A 23,987-nucleotide genomic window follows, 5' to 3' on the forward strand; every position below is an offset into this window, starting at 1 on the left:
TCAATGAGCACGAGCCCCCAGCCAGTCTAGGCCCCTGAGAGAATGCAAGTTTCTCTCTCTGGTGTGGTTTTCCTCACAGGCACAGCCATGCTGGGCCCACAAAAGCCCAAGCTCAGGGTTGGAGGGGAGGGGGAGTTGCTTTGCTACATGGAAAGATTAAGCCCTTTTGTCAGAGAACAAGGTTCCACCGTGGGGCAGGCCAACACAGAGCTGGTGCCCATGGAGGCCAAGTTGCTCTCTTTGGCATCACTGACATTGCTCTGAGATGCTCAGGCACGCTTTCAAAATAACCCTTTCCCAGCTGGACCAGGTCAATCCAGCCCCCGTCAGGCCTCACCTGATCGGGCAGGGCTCCTAGCCCTTCAATCATGATTGCTTTGTTTTGCTCCAATCTCTTCTGACCTGAGTGAAAGCAGACTTGAGGGAGAAGGCAGGGGACAACAAGTCCACACTCCTACCTTCTCCCTGATCATCCAGTGAAAGATGCAGTACAGGAAGCAGCATTTTAAAGGCCCTCTTTACGTGTCAGAATATTAGAGAGGAATACGCGGAGGAGGGGAAGAGAAAAGTAGGGGTCAGCAGGACTCTCCCATCTCCTTGCAGAAATACTGCAGGACACCACCCCCCCTCCACCACCACCAATGACATGCCATCTCTCTCCACCCAGGTGGAGGACAACTCATTACAATATCAAGCAAAGGCAGCAATTTCTTGCAGAGTTTGCACAGTGCAGGGAGCAATCAGAGAAACAGAACAGCAGCCTTACTGAAGCCGTGCTGCTTTCTGGGCTGAGGGAGGTTGGGGATCAGAGGTATTAGGAGCTCCGGAGCCCCAGGGGAGAAGCGCAGGTCTCCCGGGCAGCAGAGCAAAGAGCAAGACCCTGGTTGCGTGTCAGGGCTCCTGGTAATGCAGTCTAAGATTGTGCTACATTTCATTTCCAAAGAAGTACTCTTGGAGGGTTCTATTGTCTTTAAAAGGGAGTGCTTCTGCTCTCCTCAAGGCTGGCAGTAAAGAGCTTGGGCGTGCTTGCCCCGGGGGGTGTCATGCCCCTGGGAGGACTGGCTTGACCGCAGTGCCGTAGTGGGCAGTGATCCCATGAGTGGTGAGAGCACAGGCACCCTCTCTCTGGAGCTCCTAGGTTCTGCCCAGGCCAGTCCTGGCAACACCTGGGACGTGCTGCACCGACAGCCTCCTAAGTGCTCCCATCCTAGGAGAGCTGGGTAGTAAAACAGAGTGGAAGGAAGTCGTTTTGGAGACGGTTCTTCCCTGAAGGATCACATCCCTCTGGTCCAATCAAGACGTGGCCCATTTAGTGGAGCCTGATTCATACCAAAGGCCCATCACAGACTTCCTTGTAGGGAAGCCGTCCATGAAGGAAGTGGGACGGATTGAACAGAGCAGAATTGTGAAGACAGACGCTCTGAATCATTCATCACAGTCCCTGCCCACAGCCCAGCATCGCTGCAGGGCCATTTCTGTCTCTGCCACATCTTCCACGAATCCTGCCTGAGCAGAGGAAGATGGAGCGACAGAGCCCCAGTCTGTGATCCACTCCAGGTTTCACCTGGGCAAAGGAGGCATCTGGAGCCAGGGTGCTGTACCTGGCCCTGAGCTGGTCCCGGGTTAGGGAGGACTCTGGGGGATCATGTTCCTTCCTCCCCCACCATCTCCTCCTCAAAGGACAGATACTTCCCTACCAGGGATGGCAGGAGTCACACTGGAGCTCCCTCCTCTCCAGAGCGGCTTCTCAGACAAACCCCTGCACCCAGGGAGCTGAGAAACAGACCCTGAAGTCCAGCTGGTCACCATCACACACACACCAGCCTCACGCGACTTCACCCTCATGGGGGAAAATCTAAGGTGGGGATTAGTCACTTATTTGGTACAAAGGATTAAAAAGAATAATTCCCAAGGTCAACTTGGAGGGAAATTACTTCCCATTAGAGGTGGATTTGTGGAGTGGCCCATCCCCTGGGCAGCTTTGGCAGCTGGGGATTGTAGGCAGCTCAGCCCCATGACCAACACATCAGGCCCCACCCCTGGCTGGGGCTTCCCCTGTGCTAACCAACCTTCCCCCAGAGGCAGGGGGCACGGGCCTGCTGGCAGCTTCCACTTTCTCTCATGTCTTTCTGGGACCCTCAAGGAATAAGGGTGATGTGCCCATTTCCTGGGGGTGGCTACATGGTCTGAGGATCACCATCGGTGCTACATCAGCAGATGTCTACACTGTCACTAATAATCCCACCACCCTCAGTGTATTTTCACACCATCCTGAGGGTGACCTCTCTAGAGGTGAACACACCACAGACAGGACATAAAATACCCTCTGTGAACGAGTCTCCTCCCTCTCCCCACCCTAGGACAAAAGAGCACAGAGCCCTTTGCTTCATGGTAGAAACATGAGAAATGCAGGCATTACCCAGTCCCGACAATGGGGGAGAATTTCTGCGGAAAGAGAAAGCGAGACCCAGCTGCCGCCTCCCTCTCCCACGCACACAATGGTTCTGTCTGTGATACAAGAATGGAGGCTTGGGCAGGAGACAGGAGCCCAGGAGCTTGTTGTGTTGGTTTCTTTACTGCCCCCATTACCTACTCTTTGTGGGCAGGGCTGACGGGGGACTGATTTCTTCCCCTTGTTTGGGAGGAAAGGTACCAGGAGGAAAGGTACGGGGCTCCGGCTTCAACCTAATGTGGATCCGCCCCAAAAGGAGGTCCCTTGGCAGTATCTCCAGATGCCTCCCCTTCCCCCCAAATCCACCTCCCATGCCTGTCCCACTTTGGTTACAGGTGGAGTCCAAGCACTCGGGCTCAGACTCTGCACTGCTCCCCGGTCAGTGTACATGGTTGGAGTCACTGCAGCATTAGGGATGATGTCTGGGGAAGAGACAGAGTGCTTGCCTCGTACCCTAACCCCACTGGCCATGGACCCAAAGGCTGCTATGTCTGTCTCCTGGGCAGCCTTTCACCTTTCACCCTAGACCTGAGGGGAGAGAGGGACAGACTTGGGCATTCCTGAGCCAGACTTCAGTCCAGGCACTGGTCCCCACCCACAGGGCCCAGCCGGCAGATCAAGTGAATTTGAGTGGCTTTGGGAAGCTCCAGCCAAACGATGGAATGAAAGCAGAGGCTGGTAGGTGCCTCGAGCAGGCAGCCGCTCTGCAGAGGGCAGCGGCAGAGCACAAGGGGGCAGGAGGCCGAGCAGGTGAGTATTGCTTGTGCAGAGCTGGTGGCTGTGGCACTAGAGTCCAGAGCCAGGCTGTCTGTGGAGCCAGGAGGCTGCAGCCCACGAGTCTGAGCTCCCAGACAGACCCTGGTCTAGAAATGAGCAGAGTAGAGCCAGAAATGATGAACTTCAGGCAGCTAATCCCCACAGGTCAGACAGGACTCTCAACGATGGCTCAGAGCAAGCCCCCCCTCCTTATCCCAGCAAACTGCCCCACCCTCAGCACCTCCTCATAGGCCAGGCCCCACCAGGGCCACCCTCTGAGCCTGGGGACACACAGGTGCCTCCAGGGACTGTCTGCTTTGGCAGATTACATGCCCTCTGAGACCAGCCTCCTAGATGTCCACACCCTCCTGTCCACACCTCCTGGGGTCCACTGGGAGAGCTCCTTTGGCATGTCAGAGGTGAGGTGGCTTGGGGGGAGACAGGAGGTGAAGAGCAGTGCTAAGGGAGGTACCAGAACTTCCCCCCAGGTATCTGGCCAGCAACCCTGGGAACTAAGACCTCCTCGTGTTTCGCTTGTAGGAAGGAGGTGGTGGCTCCAGCCCACAGGAGGAAACAATTTCCAAGCCCTCAGCTCCACGGGCATCTTTGCTTCCCAGGCCCTGGTCAGGGAGCTAGCCAAGCAAGCTACATGCTGCAGATGCATTTGGTGGGCAAAGCTGCCAGGGCGCTACATGGGAGGAGGGGTGTCAGAGTTCCCAGAGGGGCCTCGTGTGGCCCACTGCAGTGGATGCTACATTCCTCAAAAAAAAGCAGCAGTGCTGGGAGAGGCAAAGGTGGAACAAAGAACAAGACAGAAAACCCAGCAGGGACCGCCAAGAGGAGGCACGGGAGGGGACACATGGGCTCTGCCCTGGGCACAGGACCAGGCAGGATGGACCAGTGGCCACCTCCCCCTCTTCCATCCCCAAGCTGAGGGGGAGCCGTGTCCACAGAACACTCTCTTGGGTTTCTTTTCAACGAGACACAGAGGAACATGGATTTCGGCCCATGTAGTCACCAAGACTGACTGTACCCAGACAAATGAATGGATATAACATGGTCACACACAGACACACACAAACACACACGCACACACACTACACTCTCCACTGCCAGCTGGGACGGGCCCAGTAGCCAACAGGCATGCAGCAGGGTGAGGGGGCCAGAAAGACACGAAGACTATGTACAGGCGAGGAGGTGGGGGGCCAGCGGGCACCCCTTCCCACACAGCATCCCAGCCTCTTCCTGAGGTCCTTAGGAGCATGAGGGGCTGGTGGCACTCTCCAGGGAGGACTGGGACAGGCGCCTGGTGAGGGACCCGAGTGTGGAGTCTGCCACGGAGGATGTGGGGAAGAGTTTGTACCAGCCGGCGACAGCGGCGCTCAGGTCCAGCTCGTCCAGCATGATCTGGGCCATGCCCATGAAGCACTTGTGGTCCATGCGGCCATAGTCTCCCCAGACAATCACCTACAAGTGGGGAGGTAGAGAGAGGAGGTGAGCCACCTCCCCGACTCCAGGGCTGGGCAGTGGGCCCAGGAACCTACAAGTTTCACCAGGGCACAGGTGGGACAGAGAGAGCAGAAACTCGGACTGATTTCAAGCAATAACTTACTACGCACTTAACAAGTGCCAGGCTCCCTCCTACGGACTTTACATATATCATCTCCATTGTTGCAACCATCCAGGTAGAGGTGGTGTGTGTTATTTCCACGAAGGAGAAACTGCTATTCAGAGAGGTTAATTAACCAATCCAAAGATACACAATAATTGGTGGCAGAGCTGGGAATGTACCCTGGGTCTGACTTCTGGAGCCTCCCAGCATCTCAGATGACAGTCTTCTCCAGGAAGGAGCAGACTGAGACCCCAGGACCTGGGCCACAGCTCTCGCTCTGCTGCTGGCTCGCAGCAGGGCCTGGGCAAGCCCCTTGCCCTCCTTGAACCTCAGTGTGCCCACCCATCCACAAAACTGGGAGGGGAGTAGATTAGCTCAGTGATTTTCAAACTTGTGTTTTCATTGGTGAATTCTTTTTTCAAAATGGAATCCCAATATATATATAAATGGGCAACCAAGACTGTACTTTTTCGCCCACAGAACCCTGGGGTTCATCAGTTCTTACTGTTTGCAACTCCAAGTGCCCTTGCTATGGAACTAGCTCAGCCCAGAGGAACAGCCCTAGACAAGGGGTCCCACAGCCCAGACAGCCCCAACTCAAGCCTCTCCTCTGTCACCTACGTGGTCTCAGGCAAAGCCGACAGCTGCCACCACCACCACTGTCAAGAGTTAGCAAGTAGCTGTGTGCCAGGCACGGTGTGAGGCCCTCTACAGGCATCTCTCATTTAATCTTCACTACATACTGCAGCTAGTAAGCGATCAAGCCAGAACGGAACCTAGAGACCAACCACCACTGCGCTCTGTCCCCATGTAACCTCTTGTGCGCCTTGGGCACTACATCTATGAAACAGGCACGAGGATCCCTCCCTCCCAGGACCCTGATGAAGGGTTTGTCACTCTCAGGCAGCTGGGGTAAGAGCCACCCTGACGTGGGCTCAACTCGCACTTCGTCTTTCTGAGACTGTTTCCTCAAGTGTGAAGTGGGGAGAATCACACCTGTGCCACAGGATCATGCGACGATGAAGCGAGGTCACGGTGGAAAGCTGCTAACAGCCCGGTGTGGAGCCAATGCCCAATGAACACCAGCACCAGGTGGAACCTGGGGGGCGGGCAGTCGAGCTACCCTCCGAACACTGGCTGCTTGTGAGTCACCCGGGGGCAATAACACCTCACTGGGTGTGAAAATAAATGGGGAAGGTACGTTGGTGCTCCTGGCATCAGTGCCTGGCACGGGGTGCATCAGCAATGAAACAGATTTCAAATTTTGCCTTGCAGACGTCGAGTGCTGCCCTGTCACACTCACCTGCAGCACCTTGCCCTGGGGCCCCTCGTCAAAGAGCAGGGCCTGCTGGTACAGCGGGTCACAGGTCTTCTTGGCCACCTTTGTCTTCTTCTTGGCCAAGCAGGCCCCATTCTCAAGCAGGTAAACCTTGATGTAGGTGGCTGAGAGATGGGAGAAAGCAATGATGGGGAGGGGTCCGGGGAGATGCTATGGCCCGCCCCATGCCAACCTCCGGGCGATCCCGGTGAGCGGGGGGAGCAGGACGAGCTGACCAGGAGACAGGGAGCTGCCGAGGCTGGTTCAAACACCGACCCCCCATCCTGCCCACACCCGCCCTACTCACTGGCCTCTCAGGCAAGCCCTGACTCATGTTGAGAATACCGATTTTGGCCAACGGGGAACTGACGACTCGTCGGACCCAGAGCTCTGCATACCCCTCCCTCGCAGGACCCCATTTCCAAAAATCCTTCTCCCAGATGCTCAGCCTCACCTGGGAGGGATTTGGAGCCAGGTTTGGGAGTCAGGCCCCGAGCCTCGATCACTTCCACCTCCAGCTGGCCACTCCGGTCCATGATGGCAACATGCACGTCCCCTGCAAGGGAGAAGAGGGACAGTCCAGGCAGAGCCAGACCAGGGGCAGGCCAGCCGGCCGCCGTGCAGAATGCCGGTCTGCAGGGGACGTTACCGCGCTGGGAGGGGCACAAGATGGAGAAAACTGCACGTGGAAGAACTGGCCTCAGGAGACCACATTAATGCAGCCAAGGAATGCTCTCGTAGGTCCCTTGGGGTGGGGCGAGGCATGACCCTCAAGGGACATGCTTGGGGACCAAAAATGTCTGTCAAATTCTCATCTAAGCCTGGTTAACACAGGTGCTTCTGTTTTACTGAGCAGAATAGGCAAGTCGGGGGACAGAGCTCCCTGTGTCAGGAAGAGAGAAGGAGGCCGTGGGCTCAGTGGCTTTTATTCACCTTTTACACAGCAGCCAGCAGCCACTCCCCTAAATACATGTCAAACGAATATTCAGAGGCTATCGGCTTGAAGAGATGCTGAGACATGAGCCTGCCGGGACACGAGGCACTCCCTGGGAATGGGGGCCTGCTTGCATCGCTGCCAAAGGATGACGGGAAGCTGGCAGATTTCCTGGGAGCAGGGAACTGAGAGCTCCTCCCTGTGCCCCCACAAAACGGGCTCCCAGCTGGGGCAAGTTCCGTGTGTGGAATCTTGTCAGTTATCTGATTTCTAGAACGCTTAGATAATGCAGAACTTGAAACTATGCATTAGTCACTTGGAACATCCTTCAGAGGATGCAGAATCATAAGCCTGATGCAGGAAAACTAAAATAGGCCAGCCTGTGGGCCCCGCCGCCCGTTTTAGATTCTGAGCCATTATGCAGTTGTTCGTATTTGCATAGGTGGGAGACGCAAATGCAAACAGATACATTCAAAACTCCTCCCCTCCCTCCGGCTCTTCCTGACCTCCCCCCGGGGAAGTGGAGGGGGATGTCTCGGGAATGAATCTCCTCCGGGTCTCACTAGAACATCCCCAAGAAGGGCAGACGTAAGCCTGTCATCCCCAGTTCGGGGCACCAGAGGGCACCACGCGCACAGCTCTGGTCTGCGATGGCGCATTCGCCTTAGGGAAGCGGCTGGCTCCTCTCACCGCGAACTTCCCAGGCCCTTGAGAGTCTGAAAGCAGGGGCTGAGAATTAGCCAGCTCCAACCCAAGAGCTAGACTAGAGCTGACGCTCACCCCGTGAGGGTCCCACAGACCCCTCTTCCAGCAGAGAGGCTCCTGTGAGCACATGAGGGTGACTGGGCAGGGCCGTGGGAAGAGCCCGGCCCGGACTGAAACCCCAGCTCCCCATGTGGCTCGCAGCAGGACATCGTCTGCGTTCGGCCCCCTCACCCGCTGCAAGGTCAGTGCAGGTGTCTGGGTCAGACTCTGCTTAAGTCAGACTGACGGGGAAGAGGGCGGAAGCCAGGAGGCATCTCTGGGGAGGGGAGGCCTGGGAGGAGCTGCTCGAGGCCAACACATCCAATATCGAAGGGAGAGAGAGGAGGGAGCCAGCACTGCAGCTAGGAGGACCAGGCACAGACTCCAGGGAGCACTGCCCAGCTACAGGAAAGGGCCATGAGAAAATCACTAAGAGGTTCCAGGTGCCAGACACCGTTAGAAGTAACAAGTGAAGCAAGACAGTTCCTAAGGAGCAAATGGAACACTTCATGCAAAGCATCAGGAGAAAACAAAAGTAAACCAACCAAACAAAAAACAACCCTCAATCAACTGTAGATAGATTGCAGAATGAAGGCAAGTATTTTTATTCCCATTTTATAGACAAGGAAACAGGCTCAGAGAAGGGGCTTCCCCAAGGCGACCCAGAGAATTGGTAACAGAACTGACTCTACGAAAGCCAATGCCATGATGGCCTTTGTTCACCATTTTCCAGCGCTTAGCAGAGCCAGCGCAGAGTGTGTGGTGAAGTGAGGGAGGGAATGTGCTGGAAGGGCGGCTGCGGGTGGCCCTACTCTCTGAGGAGGGAGGATTCGTGAGCGCTGTGCTCACCCCTGGCTGGCAAGGAAGCCTAAGTAAGGCTCGGGTCACGCAGGGCCCCCACTGATCTTACCCTTTCTGCTGTGTGGCCGCCGTCATCCCACTCGCCCTACCCTTGGGGAGACTCACCCATGGGTGGAGTTGCCAGCGTCTGTCGCCCCACAATCTGGGCTGGTCCCAGCCCATCCAGGAAATCGCTGAACTGGCTTTCGGGCCCCAGCCGGGTGGTGGGGAAGATAAACCTGGGGGAGGAGGCAGAGGGGCACGTGAGGACATCTGGCTGGTGGGATGCAGCAGCTCTGTCTCTGAGGCTCTGGGCATGCCCCTCTGTGCCTCAGTTTCCCCTCTACATAGTGTGAGTGTACTACTTTGGATGGGGACAGACAGAACTGTTTATCTCTGCACATTAAAGAAAAATACTTTGGTATCACTTGAGAAAAGAAACTAATGAACCTAACACAACACTGGTATTTAATCCTCAAGCTCCAGGATTTCTAAGGTGACTCTTAAAAGGTAGGGCTTGCTGAACACCTGTGTCCTCACCAGGGGATGTGTAGCCAAGAACCAGAGACCTAGGCAAGAAATTTCAATGCCTGAAGCAAGTTTCAGGAACTGAGGTTTAGTTGACCCTAAGTCTGAATTTGAGTCAATAACATGAGGTGGTGCCTGAAACAGCAACTGAGTCCAAAAAATAACACAATTAAGATGTTGAGATTAATGACAAGTGATGGTAGGTGCTCCATGGGGGGGGGGGGGGCCTGGAAATAGCAACAGGAAAAACTGACAGTGACTAAAAATTGGCCAGGTGCCAGTTGTGCACTGAATGGCTCTCCGTGCACCGTGTAATTGAATCCTTGCAACTCCTCTGTGTGGCAGGAGCTATTATCCAATTTTACAGATGAGAAAACAGAGGCTTCAAGAGGTAAGAGACTTGCCTGCAAAACAGAGATGATATGATGCCTGACTCATGTAGGTTTGTGGTGAGAATTAGGAGAGATGGTGCATGAAAAGTTCCAGACAAACAGAAAGCAATCTGTAGTAGTTATTGCTGCTATTATCATTGAGGGAAAAGTGCTGCTTGCTCATGTCCTCAAGCCTGGGTGTTCCGGGTGTGCCAGCAGAGAAAACACAGGTGAGGGAGGGCTGGCCTGGGTCTGCTCATGGGCTACAATGGACCAAAAACAGCCCTAAGATCTGAAACAGCTCAGGCTACTGGCTAGAGATCAAAGGTTGTCCCAGGAGAAATCCCGTTGGACAGCTTGGCCTTGAGTCCCCCTTGGCCGGTGACAGTCAGGGAGGGGAGACAGGCTGCATATGCTTGTCAGAGAGGACCTGTGTGTCTCTCCTCCACTCCCCAGGAAGGGGCTCTGAGGCTCACCTACTCTTATCGGCCCCAGTCAGCGATGGCCTAATAACGCATTCTTAGGACGATAGGCTCTGAGGACGTTAAATAAAGAAATATACTCTGGAGGTCACAGGATTTTAGGAGCTTGGTATAGAGAGCGTAGAGATTGTGAACAAAGGTTATGAAGTCAAATGGCCTTAATTCCAGTCCTGACTCCACCACTTCATAGCTGTGACCTCTTTTCATAGACAGAACCAACATCCCTCAGGATTGTAGTGAGTGTTAAATGAGGCAGTTTTTGGTCTGATAGTGGTTAGAAGATCCCCAGAATAAGAAGCACTGATGTGAAGTGCCCAGTGATACCCTGCACATATAGTAAGGCACAATAAATGTTAGTGGCCACTCACATTCATGGATGTAGGCATAGCAGTGAGATACATGATCACAGAATCTTAAATAATAGAGCTAAAGAACCCTGAAATCATTGCGCCTTAATGAAGCCAAATCAGAAAATCTTAGTTGTATATCATAGTTTCATAATTTAGAAAAAATATGAGGGACTTTGAAATTTTTGACTATAATCCACATGCAAATGTAAGAAATACATTTACTGTCATAGACTTATGAGCTCCCACACATTAAAAAAACTGAAACAAAGGTTCACAAGGTAATTCATCCTTACTCCATAGGATACAATTGAATTTCTATTTCTTTTTCTAATGTTGGTTTTACCGCACTAAACTGATTTTATTCCTGCCTATGAGTTACCACCCACAGTTTGAAAAACACTGATCCAGTCCAATCTCCTTCCCTAAGCCCCAAGCAAGGCCACTTGTGAGAACTCCATTTATCTGAGACATAACAATGGTTTTAGATTTAAAGGATTTTCGAATCACATTTTGCTTTCAAACCCTCTCCTCTGGAGAGGAGCAGTGTGTAGGTGCTGGGAGGCAGGAGGCATGGAATATACAGAAGGGATACTGTGGTATTCGGGTGAGAAACAGCAGCCTGGAGCAGTAGGAAGACTGGCCCAGGCATCAGATGTCCAGGGGAAGGGAAGAAAGGAAGGCAGGGACACAGAGGAGCCAGACACCTGGGCTGAAAACCCAACTGGAGATTTTCCCGCCCTGCCCCTGGCTCTGACCAGAGGACTGGGGAGGAAGGAGGGGACCAGGGTGGGGTGGGCTGCACTCACGTGCCCTCGGAGCTGTTGCTGTTGGTGCTCCCGTCGGTGGACTCCCGGCTGCCCTGGCGGGTGACCCGACTCCGCATCTCCACAGCGATGCCCGTCTCTGTGCTGCGCCGGATGTTGCTGCGCAGCTTCTTGGTGGTCCCTTCTGTGACCGGTGTCCCCAAGCACACAAAGGGAACAAGGTCAGATCACCGATGAGGCCTTTCTGAGAGCACTGCCCAAAGTCACCCTCTTGGGAAGGGGCCTGATGGGCAGGGCTGACTGGAGGCAGGGCCACGCTGAGACAACTTCTAGAGCTGGTTTGCAGCCTGACCCCGGCCCTGCTCGGGGCAGTGAGGCAGACAAAGCAGTCTAGAAAGATTCCTGGAGGCAGAGTAGGGGTGGTGGGGCTGGGGGTGTGCAGTCGCCAGGTAGAGCCCCTGCCCTGCAGCCTTTCACCCTCACCTTCATCCTTGCCAGGCTCCCCTGACGGCTACCTTCCCGCTCAATTTCAGCCCTTGCTCTGAAGGGTCGCGTTCCTGTCTCTCTCCTCTAGAAAGCTGGCCTTTTGCCGGATTTGCTGTCCCTCATGCACCCTCCCTCACTCAGACCTCACAACCCGCCTCTCTGATACCTTCACAGGCCCTGTAAAAATCCCATGGGGAGTCTGGCCACAAAAACTAACATGCATTCTCAAGATGGGTCTGGACATGCAGAGGTGATCAGGGAAGCAAGGCCAAGAGAGGAGCTAGGTTGGCCTGAATTCACTTCGGCTTTGAGAGAAAGGTCTGTAGAACCCTAGCAGCTGTGCAGTGAGAGCTCGACCCGTGTCTCTGTGCCTCCTGTTCACAGGGCCCTCTCCCCCACCCTGCCCCACCGCTTAGCACATCAGCCTGCCTGGGTTTCCATGGCAACCTACTCAGCATTGCAGTGGTCCCTCTAGGCACCCTCCCCTCCTGGGGCAGGGGTGGGGTCACAGAAGAAGGGTGAGGGTTTAGGGGCTTCCTCTGCTGAAGCTCGGCTGCCTGAGGAGCTTGACTGGGAGGGAAGTGGCCCTCAGATAGGGACTCTACCAAAGGAGCCATTTGCTATCGCTGGTTAGAGACCCAGGCAAATTAAGAGTGAAGTTGCTTATAGGGATGGGAGAGGCCAGGGGTGGTGCAGGCAGTGCAGTCCCCTTAAAAGCAATGGGGCGGGGGAGCTGGTTACCCTGGCAACCCCTCTCCAACCCATATCCAAGGGTGAGGATATTCAAGACCCTGGCCAGGGAAAGTGGGGAAGCTTTATTCCTCTTGCTTTGTCCTACTTATCTTTCAGGAAGACCCACTGGGAGAGGGCCAGCGTCACCGGCAGATGGGCTGGGGGGCTGGGAGTGGGAGGTGGTGAGGAGAAATGTCTTCTTTGAAACCATCCCAGCTTCTGGGATATTGGAATAGCTAACTATGCAGGAATCAATGAGACCATCAACATTTGTCTGTCTGTCTGTCTTACACACACACAGTCACGTTAGCTCATTCATACTTTTATACCGACAGGCATAAGCTGACACATGAGTGCTGAAAATCACATCTATGAAGACAGTGATCTCACATACAAGGTCATGTGTATGTTTGTACAACAGTCTCAAATGGTCCTTTCAGGTCTTATACATACACATGACGTACTCTGCCAGCTAAATGTGACCTTCACACCATAGGACTTGCAGTTGACCTATCCACTCAATCACACACATGGATGCAAACCCACAAATGCTGTGTGACCCACCACACACAGAGGGCTGGGCCATAACGGTGCGTGTGGAGGGGCTCACTCATCCTGTCCCTGGCTCCTAACTGCCAATCCCCTCTAACCCAATTAGAAGACAGACAGGTCTACGGGAGCTGCACTCTACCCTCCCTCCCCTCGAATCCCCCACAACACGCATCCTGAGCTGAAGCCAGAGCCTCGCCACCATATGACCCTGGTCCCCTTCTTCCAGAGCTTGGAAAAGGTTTGGCGCATTTGGGGAAAAATTTACCTTCGTTGGTCAGACCTGCCCTATCCACTGTGATATCCTGGAAGGGGAATCACAGAATCCTGAAATGTTGGAGACACCTTCAGCTAGCCCCCTGCGCCTGCCATTTCACAGGTGGGGAGCCTGAGGTCCCGGCATCCGTGAGGTCCAGGCTGACTCCCAGCCTACTGATGCTCTACTTCTCACTCTCCTCCACATCCCAAACTAACTCCACATTGGTTTGAGACGTGATTCAGCAGAGATTAAGTTCCATGTCTTCTGGGTGGGGAGAAAGGTCTTGAAACCATAGAGAAAATTGCTCTACTGTTTCATACCTGCCCAGTCTCGGAGCTCTGCTGATCTGGGGAGTAACTTCATGTAGCCTCTTTCCGGAGAACCAAGGTAAGTTGCTTGCAATAATTCTGTGGCCCCTGGAGACTGAAAGACTCCAGAACCATCCCCTGTCTCACCACATACAAGAGAGGGGCAGTTACAGCTGCCAACAGCGCTCCCTGGCATCTCCTGGAAAGATGCTGAGCCTTCTCCCCCGCCTGACCCAGAGCCCAGAGCCCAGGAGGGAGGGGCTGCTGTCCTTGGTGCTGAAAATAGCATAATTTGGGCAGGGGCTGGGACAGCCCAGGATGGCCTTGTGTGGACCAGTCTAAGGCTAGGCCGGAACCCACCTGTGTCCTGGGACCCCAAAGCTCTCACCCTACCTTCTTTACTGCTCCCACAACTTAGATAATGTTAGATCTAGAAGAAAGCTGGAAGAGAGTCCTTTTTAGCTCCATTTTACAAAGGAAACAGGCCCAAAGGGAAAGTGACTTTTCCAAGGTCCTATGAGGAGCTAGAGCCAGGACTAGTCCTCCAAAATTCCAAGGCAAGTTTTTGGAAGCCACCCCACGGCAATGTGAGGAAAAGACAGGAAGGAGTAGGCAGGAGGCAGGGGAAGTAGAAGGAAGGCTGGTGTAATAGTCCAGGTTTTGAAACAAAGAGGAGGGGATGGGCTGAACTGGAGCCAGTGCAGGATATGGGTAAACTAGGGGGAATGAGGCTCCTGGGAAGGCAGACCCAGAGCCCAGAAGACTGGGTCCAGGAGAGGAGTTCCTCCCCACTTGACACAGCCTCGCCCTGCACGGAACTGAGCCATCCCACCTGGGAGCAACAGGAGACACCTGCTGGGATCTCTTCCCATAAGAGAGTTTTCAGAGCCCATTCCCAAGGTGAGTCAGCCCCATACATGCTCTGGAGCCAGACTCTGCCCCCCAGGTTGGGGTTCCAAGCTGGGACACTGGCAGCCTCAAGGCCTGGGAGAAAAAAACGGGGACAAGGAATTAGAGATGGGAGAAAGGTGTGCTACCAGCAAGGGGCAGAGCTGTGAAAGGCAGTGAACTTGCTTATTTTTTTGGCCCCACTGTTTGTGGGAAATGGTAATAACATCGACAATGTATCGAGTGTCTACTATGAACAAGGCTGGTGCCCTTGCATCTCCGAAGTCATCTAATCCCCTGGACAACTCTGCAAGGCATGGATTATTGTCCTTATTCTACAAACGGGGTGGCGAGCTCAGAGAGGAAAAGGCACTTGCTGGAGTCGAGTCCCCAGGTAGTAAATGACAGGGTGTGGCTCTGAAGGACACCTTGAGGTTGTTTATCGGAAAAGTGCTTTCCCCTCTTCAGGCTCAGATGCTTCATGGATAAAATGAGTACACTGGACTAGATGATCTCAAATGCTCTGACATTTGGTGACTGGATGAGTCACAGAGACCTTCAGTTAGAAGGGCATCTGTGTATTCTGCTGGCGCTGGCCCCAGACCCTTGCACAGCACAGGGACGAGTGACCCAGGAACTCCGCCATCACTCCTCTCCCCTCGAGGCTAGAGGTCTCCTTGGTGTCCGCTCTAATCCCTGCCTGCTGACTGGTAGTCTAGGTAGGTGGACAGCCCCAAGCAGATGACTGGAATGTCTCCCTGCCCTGGCCTTGAAAGACCATTCGTCCAAGTCGCTTTGGGCATGAAGGAGCCTTTGGATCTGAAGCTGACTCAGCTGGAGGTCAGCAGGGCTTGGTCTTCTAAAGCCAGACTCCTGGTGCCCAACACCTCTTCACCCTCCTAACCTGAATCCCACCCCTTGGGCCTGTCCCAGCCCAACTCCTGGAGTTCCAGGTCCCCATCTTCCTGACTCCCTCGTGTCAGGCCTATACTGTAGATTCACAGGGGCCATACCCCCCTGGGCCACCAATAGCTGCAAGACCCCTCCTTATGTAGCATGTCCCTGAGCCAGAAACCACATCGCAGCCCGAGTGCTGGAAAAGACCATCCCACGTGCTCCTGTGGAGGGTTTTGTAGAAAGCTATTTTAAGGCCTGGAAAAGTCCCCCACCCCCAGCCCCAACTGGGACTCTTGATGAGCATTCTCCCCGGATCCTCCGGCACCCCCACCCCCGCACCGCCCCCATCCAGCTGCCTATTTGAAGGTTTCTTGGGGAAGTTGTTACTCTGAGAAAAATAAGCAGGAAGAGATTTTAATACACAGCCAGCTGGCGTCTGGGCTGATGCCACACAGTGAGGAGGTCTTGGTGGGGAGGGCTGGCTCCTTTGTGATGTAGGGTCCAGGTGTGATTGTGTGTGACAAGGTGGGTCACCCACCACTCTGAGCAGAACTGGGATTCCATAACTAGACTTCTGAGAAAGTATAAATTTGTCGGGATGTAGCTGATAAGGTGTGTGAATGTGGGGTTTTGCGAGGTATGTGCATACACATGTGTGACATGTTTGTGACCATGGGCCACTGTGTGTGTGTGTGTGTGTGTGGCAGTGCTTCTGTGATCAGGGCCTGTGTCAGAGGGCTGTGTTCGTGTGAACTGCGTGACTGGCTCTATCTGTGACCATGCTCAGTGTGAATGACTATATTGTCCTTTCCAGGCAGTAGGGTAGTGCTTACCTGAGCAGCCGAGCACGCTATTCATATCACTTCGTGAGGCATGTGTGTGTGTATGTGTGTGTGCGTGTCTCTCTTACGACTCTGCAATGCATGTGTGTGGCTGTGTAACTACATTTGTGTGGCTCTCTGTATTTAGGAAACTCTGAGGTTACTAGTGAGACCGAATCGTGTGGACTTGTGTCTATGACGTTGTGTCACTTAGCACTGGGCCAGAAACCTGATGGCTATTTATTAAACAGTTGCTGAATAATGTATATGTTTGAGCAAGGGGACAGCATGGTGTAATGGTCAGGGGCATGAACTCAGGAGCCAACTGCTGGCGTCTGAATGCAGGCTCCGCTGCCTGGTAGTCATGTAGTTTGGGGCATCTTACTTCCCTTCTCTGCGCTTCAGTACTTGCCTGAGTTATATGATGATTCAATGAGTCAGAACATGTCCTGGACCAGAATAATGCCTGGGATCTTTAAAGTAAATGCTACGTAAGTGCTTGTGGGTGTGGGCGTGCACATCCACGGGGACAGTCCCTGGATGCAAGGTGACCTGCCCCAGCCCTCGGTGTCCCACACCCCCTCACCAGGCTGGGGGAGCTGCAGCGTGCTCTTGCTCCACTGGGTCAGGCCCACAATGGCCACCATCTTGGCGCCGAGGCTGCTGCGCCGCTTCTTGGCGGTGGTGGTCCCGGTCCCGCCCCCGGCCTGCTGGGACCCGCAGATTTCACCGCTGATGCTGGAGCTCCGAACCACATTCCTGGAGCCTGCGGCCGAGGCTGGGCCCGGCTCCCCGTTAAACATGGTCCCAGGGGCGGCAGGGCCTCAGGCAACTCTGTGGGGGAGATGAAGAGACAAAGGGGGGGGTCCCACATCAGACCCCAGGGCCACTCTACCGCAGCCACCACTTCTAAGCTGTGTGACCTTGGGCAAGTCACTCGATCTCTCTGAGGTTGTGAGCATTCAAATGCACAGAGTCTGGCTCAATAAGTGGAACTATTCTTTTTAGCACATGGCTACCCTGGCAAGTGACTAGGTTTGGCGGTAAAGGCAGAGTCTGTGGAGTCGAATGGAGCCTTGAATCCCAAAGGCCTCTACACACTAGCTGTGACCTTGTGACCTAACGTCCTGGGGTTTCAGTGACCACTTCAGCAAAACAAGAAATACAAGCCCTTACCTCATGGGATTGTCATAGGAATTAAGTCGGTGCATGTGAAAGCGCCTAGAACAGCGTCAAGCATGGAGTAAGTATTCAGTAAGTGTTCGCAATTGTTAATTCACAGCCAAGGCTAAGAACAGGGAGGGCAAAACTGGCTCCCGCCTGTGTGGGCTGTGGAAGAGGCCGCCCTGCCTGGAGAGGGTGGTACAGAGAAGGGTAAGGAAGCAGGCAGTCACCCTCAACTGCACTGCTGAGGGGCAGCCACGGGAAGCGCTTTAACCTGTTTCCTCCCAATCTCTTTCCTATGCATTTTTAAAAATAATTTAACTCATGCTGTAAACGCAGTTTTATATCCTGGTATTTTTCATTTAACATTCTATCACAAGCATTTCCCAATGTCATTAACACTTTGTACAAATGTTTTGATGCCACCATAATTGTCCATTGTATGGAGATAGCATGAGTGACTTAAATATTTCAATACAGTTGCCTCTTAGATCAGGTCCAATTTTCCCCCCTCTGTCTGTCTTTCCATAGCGCTCCCTTCCCCCCCCCATCTTTTAAACAACACAGCAATAAGCATCTTTCTACACTGATGTTATCTGCTTATTTCCTTAGGATTGATTCCCAGACACAGAGTGACTGGTTTAAGGGGTGTGGACACTGCTGGGAGCTTCCCCAGCATCCACGCTCTCTCCTTGCTTCCTGAAAGAGCACTGGTTTTATCCAGTACCTCCCCATCCTGCTGATACGCTAGTCAGTGAGTGTCAGTCACCTTGGTAACTCTCATTGGTCCAAGGGTGAGTCGGCCTAATCTGACTTAAGGGAAAGGTTTAGGTTCCATGATCACAGGAAAGGTGGATCTCCCTCTCTCTCTCTCTCTCTCTCTCTCTCGCTCTCTCTCTCTCTCCCCTATTCCCCCTAAGGAGGGTACAGCACAGAGACAGAAAGGACTTTGGCCACCCTAGAGCCTGCCTTTCTCTGGCCTTCCCGTTATGTGAGATAATGTATTTTCCTTTGCTTAAGCCGGTTTGAATCAGGGTTCTCTGTTAGTTCCAAAAGCATCCTACCTGATACTGAGGGCACAAACGGTTTTTGATTCTTGGAGTATATTGCTATACTTTCCAAAGTATACAAGTGGACTCTCTCCATTAGCTGCATTCAACAAATATTTAAGACCCTAAAATTCCAAGGCCTATGTTGAGTGCCGAAGACACAGTAGTGAGCCAGGCCAACTTTGTCCTGCCCTCCTAAAGCCTGTAGTCCAGGAGGAGAAACAGACAGTAAATAACTAACGGTGCAATTAAGTATTTAATGATGGTTCCGATGAGTGGCAGGGAAGAGAAGAGAGGGCACTGGGAGCCACTCTGGGGGGCGAGGCAGCAGGCATCTAGGGCTCTGTGTGGTATGTACAGAGGCGGGATCTGTGGCCATCAGCCCTATAACTTGGCCAAAAGTGCGATGCTCATCTGAGTATTGGCGAGAAGGCTGCTCCAGCCTGCCCTGCCCCCAGCCCTTCCTGGCTCTGTCCCAGCCCGCAGTGCTTTCCCCAGGGCAGCTCCCGTCACAGGGCTCAGGGGTACTTTGCTTGACTCTCTGCCCTCAGTTCTGTCACCCCGAGGAAACCCAACTTTTCGAAAGGACAAAGAAAGGGGTGGGAAAATAGAGGCGGGAAAGGGAATGCATCCCTCCAGCTAACGAGGAAGACAGACCCTAGACGGCTGACAATGGCCGCCTGGTCTCCTGGTCAGTGTGACTCCTGCGTGGCTGGGAATTAGGGCTGCCAGTGAGGATGAGTCAAAGCCATGTCTTGCCTCCTTTGTGGCTGTCTGGGCTGTTCTCGCTCACCCTGTGATGTGCGCAGAGCCCCAGATTGTATTTCTCCATCCATCCCCCGTCAACCTTGCAGCTAATGGAAAGTCCCCTGGACTTGGGCCTATGATGATCTCTTCTCTTTACTTTCCAATTCTAGTGCCAGTTGGTGTGTGTTTTGGGGCATCTGCATGGTCTTTTGGTGGGTGGCGGGAGAGCACTTATCTGATACTCTGTATCTGCTACATAAGCCTAACTTGCTCTTGAAAGCATTTCTGTTAGGTGTGTGGTTATCTCCATGTTGCAGATGAGAAAACTGAGTCTCAGAGATGTCAAGGCCTAGCCCATCCTGCTCAGCTAAGAAGTGGTGAGGCTGCACTCAAACCCAGGTCTCCCGTTTCCACAAAGAGACAGACACACTCTAAAGCCCCTGCCCCTTCAATCCAGAACCCACCCAAAGATGTGGGCCCATCCCTCCTGCTCAGGCTTTGTGCTGAGTCTCTGGGCTCTTTGAGAAAACTGCCCCAGAGCAGCTAGCCTATAGGCAGCTCAAGAACACCATTCCCAGGGAAAAAGAAGGCAAGAGGGTAAGGGACAAAATCCCTGACCCTGCCAACCCAGGGACTCATATTTCCTCATGAATAATGAATGGCACTGATAAGAGGATGGTTTGACATCCAGGACTCTGCACCATCCAGAGCTACTTTCTCATCTTTAACCACCCAGGGGGCCTGAGAGCTGATGAGTGCCTGGGAGGACGGGTCAGGCCCCCCATCCCCAAGGGGATAGGAGGGGCCAGACCCAAAACACTGGACCTAAGGTCATAGGGCCTGACCCCCAGTGCAGGAGTCCTGGGTAGGCAGCTTGGGAGAGTTAAGGATCAGGAGGTGGGACTGGAATGTACACAAATTCCTGGACTTTGGTCTCCTCATCTGTGTGTAAAACAAAGGCGTTGGACTAGGTGATCTCTAAGAGTCCTCTTGCCTGGGAGAGCAGGGTCTGTGAACACATGTGCAGGGGCAGGCTTAGGACTGGGGCTCTAGTTGCTTCTCTGGCAGCCAGTCTAGCTCAAGAAGGACATGGCAGAGAGACAGACAGAGCTGGCTACCTGGCCCCTATAAGGAGGGAAGTCCTACCCCTGAGCCATTAAACCACAGGGACAGGAAAGGGGCAGCGGGGGAGGGGGCAGGAAGCAGGTGGAGGGGCCAACAGAACACAGAACCTCTCATTGTGGTGCTTTAAAAGATTGCTGCATGAATGACATCCTTTCCACAAAAACCACTTCAACAATTTCCTGCCTCTGAGCAGGACTCCCTTTCTCAGCCTAGTTTGGGGCACCCCAAGGAAGGGAACTCTCCCCCAAACTTGTTGGGTCACGGGGACCTCACTGTCAAGTTCTCCCTGCTGACCCTGCTCTATGGCTACAGAGCACCTACAACTACAGCTCAGGTTTGCCCTGGAGGCAGGAAGCTGCTGCCCTGGCTGCTGCGCTGACTCCTGCTGAAGCCCCACACCGGCAGATACCTCCCAAATTCCCCAAGGAACAAGCCTTGTTTTCTTTCCGGCCCTTGATGTTTGGCCTCTACCCTGAGGTCTCAGTACCCTAAGGGCTCCCCAAACCCTCTTCTGAATCCTGACAATAGCAGGTCTCATGGCTCTGCCAAGCCACCCTGGGCCCCTCAGTGCCTCTGACCATGTGTCTAACCAGATAACGAGGTTGTTTTTGAGAGTCAATGAGACCATCCAAGATGAACATAGTCATCCACCCTTCAACTGGAAAGAACAAGGAATCTGTCACAGGATGACAGGCTGTTAGGCTGAAAGGCATGGCAAATAACAGAGCTCTTACCACCGCTCCCCACCCTCCACCCACAGCAGACATCACTAATCCATCTCTTTCCCATCGAGGCACGTTCAGCCTCAGAATCCCTCCTTACACTGCGCTACAGAACCAACTGATGAGAACCGGCTCAGGAGCTAAAACTGACTTGCCATCCCTATTCCAGCCTGAGCCTTTCATTTTGCAGAGTAGGAAATCGAGGCCCAGAATGGGACACACTCAGGGTCACATAGAAACTTGGTGACAAAATCAGAGTTCCAACCCAAGTCGCCTAACTCTCGGATTCCACATCGCCTGTCAGCTGCTTCCTCGTCACCTCTCACCTTGAAGAAAACCCAGACTCACCAAAGTGACGAATCCGAGCGTGGTGCTCCACATCACAGGGGGCCGTGCCCTCCCAACAGCACTCCCCTAGGGCATTGACACAAGGCTTCTGGCAACTTCTTTTGAGACACTGGTTTCTGACAAAGGAGGTGAAGGCAATCAAGGTAGCTCCCAGGAGGAGGTGATGTGATAAGACTCTGGAAGGAAAAAGGAGAGCTTAGAGGAGGGGCTAGAGAAGACATCTGTCCTCAAGGGCTTCCAGTAGCTTGTGGAGTAAAAAGACAGACTTTGGATGTAGCTGTATGACTTTGAGCAAATCATTTCAACTCTCTGATTCTGTTTCCTCTTTCATAAAATTGTCCAAACTCTTGGGTCCTCTCCCCCCCAACTCCACCCCTGAGCCTTTAGGAAACTTTAACGTCAAGCTGCTGGGGCTGAAGCTCCACACACAACTTTACGACACTTTTAACACACAGAGGACTCACCCAGGTCCAAATGCTAATCAGCTCTAGACCCTGTTCTTCCTTCCTCTGCCCTCCCCCTGACTAATGGGGTCTGTGTCCCTCCCCAGACACTCTGTCACGCCTGGCAGTCAAGAGTGCTGATGGCAGAGGGGAGGTATGTGGAGGGGGGACTCCTGGTTTTACCCCCAGCCATGTGACCCTGAGCAAGTCACTTGGCTTCTCTGAACTTCTATCTCCTCTTCTTTAAAATGCATCTACTGGCCACCTGGACCCAGCTGGACTCTCCAGGATGGACTGGGGATCAGGTGAGGTAATAAGCAGCAGGAAAGCACAGTGATAAAAAACCAACAGCCGGGCTTTGGAGGCCGACAGACTTAGTTTGAAACCTAGATCTGCCATTTATAAGCTGTACGACAGGGAAATTTCCTTAACAAACCCCCTGAGTCTACCGTTCCTCATTTCTAAAACGAGAATAATAATGACAGCCTAAGGATTCTTCTAAAGATTGGGACATGCTAAATGCTCACTTGGGCAACTGCATTATTACTACTCACAGTGGTGCCTTTGTAAATGGTAAAGAACTGTACAGGTGTGAGTGCTCGCTGGTCTGGTTTACATGCCAGGTGCAACCACTTCATGAGGAGGCTGAGACCGACAGGGTCACCTCCCACTCCAGGTCTGGTGCTTCTGCCCAGAGCCCAGGCTGAGTGTGGGCTCTGGGTCCCTGCGCCTCTCGGTTGGGGTGGGAGCTGCCATGTGAGGCTGTGCTCTTCTTTGCCAGGATCTCAGCCTTTGGCCCCTTGCTAGATGCTAGGCCTGACATTTGAGCCCCCTGCCCTAACCCCGATCCAGCACCATGGCTGCCCACCACACCACCCATGCCACTCTGTGCCCATGTCAGAGGCCAGGGCCTGCATCCACAGGAGGGGAGAGGAGTTCCCTTGTTTTTAGAATTTCCTGTCCCCCTCAGGGACATACGAGTGGGTGTCAGGGCTGATACAAGGTGGGAGAGGGAGACTGGGCTGAAGGAGCACACCCAGCCTGAGTGGGGAGCATGTGCTAGCTCCTCTCCTGATTGTGCAACCTTTATCTCCCCCAAACCAGGCTGGCACACACACAGCCACACAGAGGTAGAGAGACAGGGCACAGAATTTCAAGTGTGTGATCACACGCTATACAGGCCCACTCAAATGATACACACTTAAAGGCAGAATCACATGCATACACAGATACACACACACACATTTAAGATACTCAGCCACACAAAGGCACACAGAAGCAGCCGTGCCGACAGCCACTGGCCTTCACACGCCCACACACACCCTTCCCTGGCTCTGTCCAGCCCAAAGAGGCAGGAAGAGCCCCATCCCTTCAGTGGGCAGGGACCCGAGAAGTATCATACCTGGATCTGCGGGTTCTCTTGGCCCAGGCACACACACCAGCTCTGAGCAGGCGCTTGAGCACACACACACGCATACAAGCTCCAGCTCCCAATCTCACCCGCCTGGCCCCCATCCCAGCAGGCCGGACAAAGCAACTCATCGGTGAGGTTTGTGGTGAGGAGATGAGAAGGCTGGCAGGGAGCAGCTGCTGTCACCATGGCTACCGAGCTGACCCACTTCTTCTCCACCCAGCCTGGCCCACCCAGCCCAGGCAAGGGCGGACAGGCGGCTTTGGGCATGGGGTCCTCTCCCATCACACTGTAAAGGGGCAGCTCTCTGAGGGTGCGGTAAGGGAGACGTTGAGCATCAGACAGGCTGGGCCCTGCATGGGAAGGCAATATCCAGACATCCCTTGAGGAGGGCAGGGTGCTAAGGAGTTGCTCCTGCAAAACCTAACCCCTGATCTCCCCCAGCGTTGGGGTCTCTGTCCTCAGGAACCCACGTGGGTCCTGTGCTTGCCCTGGACACATTTGCAGACACAGTCCTCATGGCAGGGCAGGGGGTGGGGTGGCCAGGTCCAAACCTGTGTCCCCCAGACTCCAAAGACTCAGGACATACATGATGAGGCAGACCCAGAGCTGGGTGAGCCCTGTGTCCTGTCGGGAACAAGGTTCCTGAGGGCGGGGCTTGCCTGCCCCCTCAGACCAGGGGCTCCTGGGCATGGCCTTGCCTTTATTCTTTGGATGGGGCTGCCATGTGTCTTCTCTCAACCAGGGGGCTCCTGAGGACGTGGCCATGCGTCTCCCCTTAGAACCGGGGACACAGAGGAACAACACAGCCCTCAGACAGCTCAGTCTTGTGAGGAGACAGCTCACAAAGCAGAATGAATCACTCCTGCATGACAGCCTCCCCTAGC

The 23,987-nt window shown here is 53.8% G+C and overlaps 1 protein-coding gene across 1 annotated transcript; it reads right to left on the reverse strand.

Moving 5' to 3' along the window:
- Positions 1-579: 579 nt before the first annotated feature.
- Positions 580-21,315, reverse strand: RIMS3 (regulating synaptic membrane exocytosis 3). Its single transcript, XM_016205160.2, has 7 exons — positions 21,247-21,315; positions 16,678-16,925; positions 11,194-11,335; positions 8,783-8,895; positions 6,593-6,694; positions 6,124-6,263; positions 580-4,675 (listed from the first exon to the last, which is right to left on the reverse strand). Exons 2-7 carry the CDS (start codon positions 16,892-16,894, stop codon positions 4,463-4,465), a joined length of 927 nt encoding a protein of 308 aa, XP_016060646.1. The 5' UTR covers positions 16,895-16,925; positions 21,247-21,315; the 3' UTR covers positions 580-4,462.
- Between the last annotated feature and the right edge of the window lie 2,672 nt (positions 21,316-23,987).

The sequence above is a fragment of the Miniopterus natalensis genome, chromosome 9, assembly GCF_054644295.1.
Source record: "Miniopterus natalensis isolate mMinNat1 chromosome 9, mMinNat1.hap1, whole genome shotgun sequence".
Taxonomy (NCBI): Eukaryota; Metazoa; Chordata; class Mammalia; order Chiroptera; family Miniopteridae; genus Miniopterus; species Miniopterus natalensis.